The 7,389-nt window shown below is 45.2% G+C and overlaps 2 protein-coding genes across 2 annotated transcripts; one reads left to right on the forward strand and one right to left on the reverse strand.

Annotated features, from left to right (window-relative positions):
• The first annotated feature begins 242 nt into the window (after positions 1-242).
• Positions 243-2,084, forward strand: LOC117409259 (cilia- and flagella-associated protein 144-like). The gene is made up of 4 exons (XM_034015017.3): positions 243-733; positions 933-989; positions 1,396-1,499; positions 1,742-2,084. Exons 1-4 carry the CDS (start codon positions 604-606, stop codon positions 1,847-1,849), a joined length of 399 nt encoding a protein of 132 aa, XP_033870908.1. The 5' UTR covers positions 243-603; the 3' UTR covers positions 1,850-2,084.
• Positions 2,021-7,367, reverse strand: LOC117409247 (probable rRNA-processing protein EBP2). Its single transcript, XM_034924402.2, has 9 exons — positions 7,131-7,367; positions 6,710-6,793; positions 5,646-5,818; positions 5,350-5,473; positions 5,020-5,109; positions 4,625-4,700; positions 4,109-4,208; positions 3,685-3,856; positions 2,021-3,039 (listed from the first exon to the last, which is right to left on the reverse strand). The coding sequence occupies exons 1-9, from the start codon at positions 7,203-7,205 to the stop codon at positions 2,992-2,994; spliced, it is 942 nt and encodes a 313-aa protein (XP_034780293.1). The 5' UTR covers positions 7,206-7,367; the 3' UTR covers positions 2,021-2,991.
• Between the last annotated feature and the right edge of the window lie 22 nt (positions 7,368-7,389).

The raw sequence follows: 7,389 nt of genomic DNA on the forward strand, positions 1-7,389 counted from the left end.
CACTCTTCTGTGTTTACACGTGTAGCCATCAGAGACGATTCTTTCAAGTGGCAGATTCAATTTCCCACATCGAGGTGGAACGACAGTTCGGCTCTCGAATGCGTCATGCTTCGATCCTCTTACTTATTTCAAACCTTTAAGAGGGGCAGATTCCACAAGAGGGCAGTAAAGATGCTGCATATACTGTCGTTTTTATGTACAAAATAAACCTCCCTCCTGTGGGAGTATGTGGAATTGCTGGTTAGTGGATTCTATGATTCGTTTATTTAGTGTTTCTACACACACGCATTGATATGTTTCTTTGTAGGTCTGCTGTAGTAAATCTGGAAAACGCAACAGTTTTAAGACACTTGCCTATAGTATAACACACCCCTAATTAGAATATTCAATTGCGCTATTGTCTTCACCGGGACGTTTCAAACAAAACCCCGCTGTGTTTCGCTGGTCTTATTTTCCCAATTGTGTACGGTTGCTAGGCGACAGTGTTTATATGCGTATCCACGTGTGCTACGGTCTGTTTCGTTTATCGGACTAGAAGGTGCGCAGCTGATCAATGGTGGACTGGATTTCGGGAAGGTTTGTGTGAATCGATTCAACTCTAAAATGGCTGCAGCAAAGGGGAAAGAGCCTTTAAACATGGTGCACCAGAATGCCATACTGTGCGAAACTACCAGCAAGGAGCACAGGCATCAGAAATTATACACGCAGTTCTGCATCAACCCCTACACAAAAAGTGAGTATCACCATCACTGTGGGATACAGGCATCAGCCAGCAAGAAGCATTGTACTGTGTATGTGTGTATACTACAATGATGGATAGGCTGCACATTATGATTCTATTTATCCTAAATATACAGGATACGTTTCTCAGAAGGTTGGCGTCGGAATAAACCAGCATTTATAATAATGATTTTGTTTGTATCTATCTATAGTTCATTCTTTGACTGGGAAGCCGATGTCAGTACACACTGCCGTGGATGAAGAGGAACGTAAGTTTTTCACGTTCCTGTTGCTGTGTGTGTGTGTGTGTGTGTGTAACGAATAATTGATAAGGGAGTGCACGGGGCACACGTTAGACTAATCTTATCTTCCCCCCTCGTCTCAAGACCAATGCAATTTGCACCATTGTTTTGTAAAAACACGGCTGCAGATACAGAAGTAACACACTAAACCGGTAACACTTTAAAATGATGGCCGCAAATTCGTATGTACTTTCTTTGCGTTCTGAAGTCATTCATTTTCAATTCAGCCCCTGTTGATTCGTTTGGATTTACTGTTACCCGTATTCATGTCATGTTCCTTTGTAACAAGTATAAGACATGCATTATAATATAGAATCTGAATTTATATTCACATCTCAAACTGCACGTCTGTCTGTCCTGGCTTGCTTTCCAGCAAACTTTTTAAAAGGTATCCACAGAAGCAGACTGGAGCCAATGAAGAAGTACTCCCACCCACAGACAGAGAGCCAGGAGATTGGTTGGAATACAACCCCTCTGGTGAGCGAGATCTGATTGAGATAAAAACAGCAGGAAACACACACACACACACTGCTGCACCAGCTTATTAAAGTAATGACACATGCAAAAGCAATGCCCGCTATTGTGCTGTTTGATTATTGTGTGATTTATGTTACACAGGCCCCTCGGTGCATTGTCTGTAGTACAATGCATACCGTTTTCATCGCCGTTGGTTGATGGGCTCACCAGACTTACCTAATTCATTTTCTCTTTGATATCAGATTGATTCGGACCGCACTGACCGAAGGCTGAACTCCTATCGGAAGAACACAGAACTCACCAATTACATGGAAGCTGCCTGGCGCCTGAATGAACCGATCTTTCCCTAGATGCATCATCTCGTGCAAAGCAATGCATTGGCCTGTAGCATGTGTTCTTGTTTTAATATAGAGAGGGGGACCTTTGACACACCCGACATCTGTGTATAAAAGCTTAGACACTATTTCCATCCCAAACACCCAAAACTCATTTGAAATAAGACTCCCGTTGGGGCGAAAGAGTGACCTTTCATTGTGTGTTTATTTACACTTGGTTGGTACATTTAATAAAAATAGATTCAACGTGCAGACGGGTCGTTTCAGCCACTTCACCTAGTCAAGATTATTTACTCAAATAATCAGGTGTGTGTCAGCTCTGAATCGTATACGCTTACTTGTGATGTCTGTATGTCTTCAATTGATTACCAACTGGAAGGTAAGACCACAAATTAGGAGAAAAAGAGAGAAGCCCCTAAGCTGTTCCCTGCCGATTCAGCAGGGGCTTGCTCACTGCTTGTGCTGCACAGCCACTCTCTCCCGTGATACCAGCAAGGCAGTCCTAAACAAACAGGACGGGGGCAGGGGCAGTCAATCAATCACTAGATAAGACACTGGACAGGACTGTGCTCGTTACTTTAGCTATGGACACAGGACCAAAGAACCAATGATGGACAAGGCTTGCAGTCACATGGGTTTGTGAACACTGGCTTCACATTGTAGAACAATAGACAACATATTACATTGTAACGATGGGACTTTGCTAATTGGGGGGGGGGGGGGAGATAACAAAAAAAAAAATTAAAAAAAGGGGCTCTGGCCACCAAATTTGGAGAACTCACTGAAATGCAGTCGGGACAATCTCCAACCTGGCTCAGTTAGGACGTGACACTGGACTGTGTCCAACAGCAAATTCTAGGTAGATGTAGAAACCTGCACAAATATACTGAACCACTGATTACAGGGTTCCCATAAAGCCACCACACAGGTAGTCCACACACTCCAGTTCTATCAGTCTCTCAAAGGCACATCTTTCAACCCTAACAAACAAAACATAAGAGAGAGCACCCACACTGTGGAAACATGAGCTTGGAGTCCTGATCACAAAACAGAGCAAGGCTGTGGAAACATGAGCTTGGAGTCCTGATCACAAAACAGAGCAAGGCTGTGGAAACATGAGCTGGGAGTCCTGATCACAAAACAGAGCAAGGCTTCCATCAAGATCTGTTCTTCATCTTTTTCCGTGCATTCTTGCCAGGTCTCTTCTGCAAGTGGAAATAAAACAGGTTTTAGTTGTGTACAGACTCCAGGTCCCATGCATACTCACTCAGCATGATTTCTAATGGCTCTGGTTTAACATCCTGCCTGCATGGTACGCAGGTCCCATGCATACTCACTCAGCATGATTTCTAATGGCTCTGGTTTAACATCCTGCCTGCATGGTACGCAGGTCCCATGCATACTCACTCAGCAGGATTTCTAATGGCTCTGGTTTAACGTCCTGCCTGCATGGTACGCAGGTCCCATGCATACTCACTCAGCATGATTTCTAATGGCTCTGGTTTAACGTCCTGCCTGCATGGTACGCAGGTCCCATGCATACTCACTCAGCATGATTTCTAATGGCTCTGGTTTAACGTCCTGCCTGCATGGTACGCAGGTCCCATGCATACTCACTCAGCATGATTTCTAATGGCTCTGGTTTAACGTCCTGCCTGCATGGTACGCAGGTCCCATGCATACTCACTCAGCATGATTTCTAATGGCTCTGGTTTAACATCCTGCCTGCATGGTACGCAGGTCCCATGCATACTCACTCAGCATGATTTCTAATGGCTCTGGTTTAACGTCCTGCCTGCATGGTACGTAGCTGTTGCTGGAGGCAGAAGGGTTAAGCAGGTGTTACTCACGCTCGCTCCCTGCTTCCCTCCTTTCCCGAAGTTCTTGCCAGACTTCCCGTGCGCCGCTTTGGATCGGAACCCGGACATGTCGTCGTGACTCTCCTTTGTGTTCCACTTGGAGCCTCGCTTCTTCCCTCCGAATCCGAACCGCTGGTCCTTGTACTGCCTCTTGGCATTGGGTCTGCAGACAGTAATGAAACACACACAGTGCTCAAAAACAGCAGCACCTCATGCATGATCATACACTTCAGTTGTACACTAGAAACAACAGTGTAGATACACTAGAGACAGTAATCTAAACATTTACACAACGATAGATTAAGATTTAGATTAAATTGAACTCAGATCAAATAAAACTTCATCACAGAACATACCCACGTGCTTAGCAGGTATACAGGTAACCCCGCTCTTAGCTCAGTGATGGCGCACTCACCCTCGCTTCTTCTTCGCTGCGTTTGGTCCAGCAGCTCCAGATGCCCCTTTCTTGCCCTTTTCCTGATCCCCGTCCATGAAATCCAGCTTGTCAGTCATTCCTACAAGCCAAAACAAAATGAAGAGTTAACCAACAGAGGCTGCTGCAGAAAACCATTATCAGTAAGGAATCCCGCCCCTCGCAAGGAGCGCCGTGAAGGAACCTCGATCAACCCGCTGGAGAGGTCTGGAAAGGACAGCCATATACCTGAAGCCCTTATGTCAGGAGAACATATTATATTAAGGCCTGGCTGTCAATCTTGCATGAACTCCTACTGCATAAAAATCTGATCCACTCCAGGTTTTACAGTGAGCTTAATAAGACACACCTGAGCTTGTTACCTGTGCACTGCCGCTAACTAAGCTCAAAGTAAAACCTGGAACGGTTCAAACCGCTCTGCTGCGGAAATCTTACTGTTACTGCCTGCAGTGTTCTAAATGGAACCCTGGTCCAGAGGTCCTCTCCCTGGACTCTTACCTTTCTGGTATTTCTTCACAGCCGTCATCATGGCTTTCTTGTCCTTCTGTCTCTTCTGCAGGACGTCAGTTTGAACCTGCAAACGCACACATTCAGCACTTCAGGGAAACCCTAAAACCACATCGAAAAAGGAAAGTCCCTAGATCCTGACATCGAAACCTGGTGCATTCTATATTCTGATACAGCAGAACAGATTTTAAAAGAAGCCAATTATAATCTTTCCTGAAGAAGTGTGTTCAGAAGGTTAAAATGGATAAACTTTTGATAGTTATATTTATAGTCTTGTCAATAAAGCATCCTTTCTATCTGGATGAAATTTAGAAACACTAAAATAAACTAAAGTTGTAAGTTCAGTGATCAAATGTTTCTACTAAAAGTCTTTGTCACTGCTTTACCTTCTTGCCATACTTCCTGAGTTCTCGTAGCTGCTTAGCCTTCTCCGACTTCTCCATGGAGGCCTGCTTGGCCATCAGCTTGGTTCTGATCTGTAGGAGAAACGGTTAAAGGCTGGGGTTAGACCATCAGATAAAACACTGATGCAACTCAGGCGTGTTGCCACACATCTATGAGACATGCCAGGAACATACAGCAAGCTCCCTCCTTGTACATTTACCAGCATTTCAATTTGGTCACGCCTGATCGACAAACACCTAACTGTGGTATCTCGAGAGAAGTGCTGCTGCCCTCCAGAGCAGATATTAAACAGCAAGTTACATGCCCCTTGCCTTCTGCATGTGATGGTCGGTTTTGGCCATTTCAGCAAAGTAGTCCTCGGGTCTCTTAGTAGAAATATTGAATTTCTTTAACCGCGGCAACGCTTCCAGAACAGCTGCCTGGGCTTGTCGGTAACTAGAAAGAAAAAAATAAAATACATTATCAAGAGCTGGCATTATCCTGCTGTGTATATAGCTTCAGTGTTATTTCTCACAAACCAGCCCAACGCTCTCAGATTGCACTCTCTCCCTCAAGTCTGTACAAGCAGAGCACCTGTAGAGAAAACTGAGGCCACGTGAACACTCACAAGTACATCTCCCTCTGGAAGTCGTCCTCAGCCTGGATCTCTCCGCTGTCCAGCGTGGTCAGCTTCCCGTCTGCCTTGGCCACGATGTCAGGCAGGGGCCGGCTGGTCAAGTCCAGCCTCTCCACCCAGGCCAGGTCCTTCTTGAAGTCTGCCAGGCACTGCTTCAAACCCTCCTGGGGCAAAGAAGAGAAACCAAACACACACCCTAGGTTAGCAGAATGAGGGAGCAGCCAGGGACTCAGTCATCCCTTGAAAAACAAGACCTCCAACTATCAGTTTCAGATTATATTGTGTACGGTTTACAGGAAAACACCACATTAGAATAGGGCACAGGGATGCGAAGAAGACTGTCGTTGCAGAACAGGTTGATCCATTCCTGGTTTCTAAGACACACCTTTGCTTACCTATGCACTGTGGCTAATAAAGCTTGCATTATACCCTGGACTGGGTGAAACTGCTATGCAACACAAGTCTTATTTCCTTCCCTGGGAAACAAACCACTGTAGAGAATGACAATCTGTCACATCTAAAGGGAAAACCATTTTTATTATTTGTTTATTTAGCAGACGCCTTTATCCAAGGCGACTTACAGAGACTAGGGTGTGTGAACTATGCATCAGCTGCAGAGTCACTTACAATTACGTCTCACCCGAAAGACGGAGCACAAGGAGGTTTGGTGACTTGCTCAGGGTCACATAATGAGTCAGTGACTGAGGTGGGATTTGAACAAGCCCTGTTCTTTAACCACTGGACCACAGCATGCTGAATAGGATCTCCAGCACTTGGTCATGCCCAGGGTGATGAATGCCACTGCACTATAAAGCTGCCCGTTTCATTTCATTTGCTCAGGGTCACACAATGAGTCAGTGGCTGAGGTGGGATTTGAACCGGGGACCTCCTGGTTACAAGCCCGTTTCTTTAACCACTGGACCACACAACCTCCATTTGGATTGGGTTCGTATTATACAGTTCATATTAAAATTATACAGTTTTAATATGAACTGTATTCAGTTCTATACAGGTAAATACAATCCCGCCAGTGCATATAAACACACAGAACTCACCACGTTGTTGACCACTTTCTTCCTGGCTTCTAAGGGGATGTTCAGGCCCGGTTTGAGCAGACCTTTAGCGAAAGCTTCTTGAAGCTGCAATAAAACACAGGTGTGTGCAATGTAATAACTGTGACTGCTGCACGGACCAGCAGCATTCACACAGGCAGATCCGGATAACGCGTCCCGAGTAGCACTAACAGTACTAGAAGCGAACTGTGTTTATACATGTACACAGTACGGCTTAAATTGCAGATAATGGAATACATTTTGAACGGCAGGACATGCCCCTACCGGATCACATATAAAAGAAGTAGAAGCGATTGCCTGACATGCTAACGTAGTGCATTACTCTCAGTGTTTGTTTATTGTCAAATGCCGAGACGCTAAAACACACACACACGGCGTTTCTCTCAATTTAATTCATGCATACCTCTCCGTCTGACATGACAGAGTCGTTTCCCTCTGACTCTGAACCCGACGCCGACTCCTCTTCAAAATCCTCCATCGTCGAAATTAAAACGTTTTAAAACAGAGTGTTTTTTTTTATATTTGTTTTGTTTGGGAACCCCTATACCGCTCTTCGCTGCCCCAAACTCACATGGAGACACCACACGAGAAAGGAAGTCCGCGATGGAGCACGTATCCACTTCCTTTCCGACCAGCATAGTTACCCTAGATTAATCGTTCCC

Source organism: Acipenser ruthenus, chromosome 10 (genome assembly GCF_902713425.1).
Source record: "Acipenser ruthenus chromosome 10, fAciRut3.2 maternal haplotype, whole genome shotgun sequence".
Taxonomy (NCBI): Eukaryota; Metazoa; Chordata; class Actinopteri; order Acipenseriformes; family Acipenseridae; genus Acipenser; species Acipenser ruthenus.

Coding starts and splice junctions, on each gene's coding strand:
- LOC117409259 (XM_034015017.3), top strand. CDS start 604: ATGGCTGCAGCAAAGGGGAAAGAGCCTTTAAACATGGTGCACCAGAAT. Junction 734..932: donor CATCAACCCCTACACAAAAA/GTGAGTATCACC, acceptor ATCTATCTATAG/TTCATTCTTTGACTGGGAAG. Junction 990..1,395: donor TGCCGTGGATGAAGAGGAAC/GTAAGTTTTTCA, acceptor CTTGCTTTCCAG/CAAACTTTTTAAAAGGTATC.
- LOC117409247 (XM_034924402.2), bottom strand. CDS start 7,205: ATGGAGGATTTTGAAGAGGAGTCGGCGTCGGGTTCAGAGTCAGAGGGA. Junction 4,701..5,019: donor TCAGGAAGTATGGCAAGAAG/GTAAAGCAGTGA, acceptor GTGCGTTTGCAG/GTTCAAACTGACGTCCTGCA. Junction 3,040..3,684: donor GAGGGAAGCAGGGAGCGAGC/GTGAGTAACACC, acceptor TTCCACTTGCAG/AAGAGACCTGGCAAGAATGC.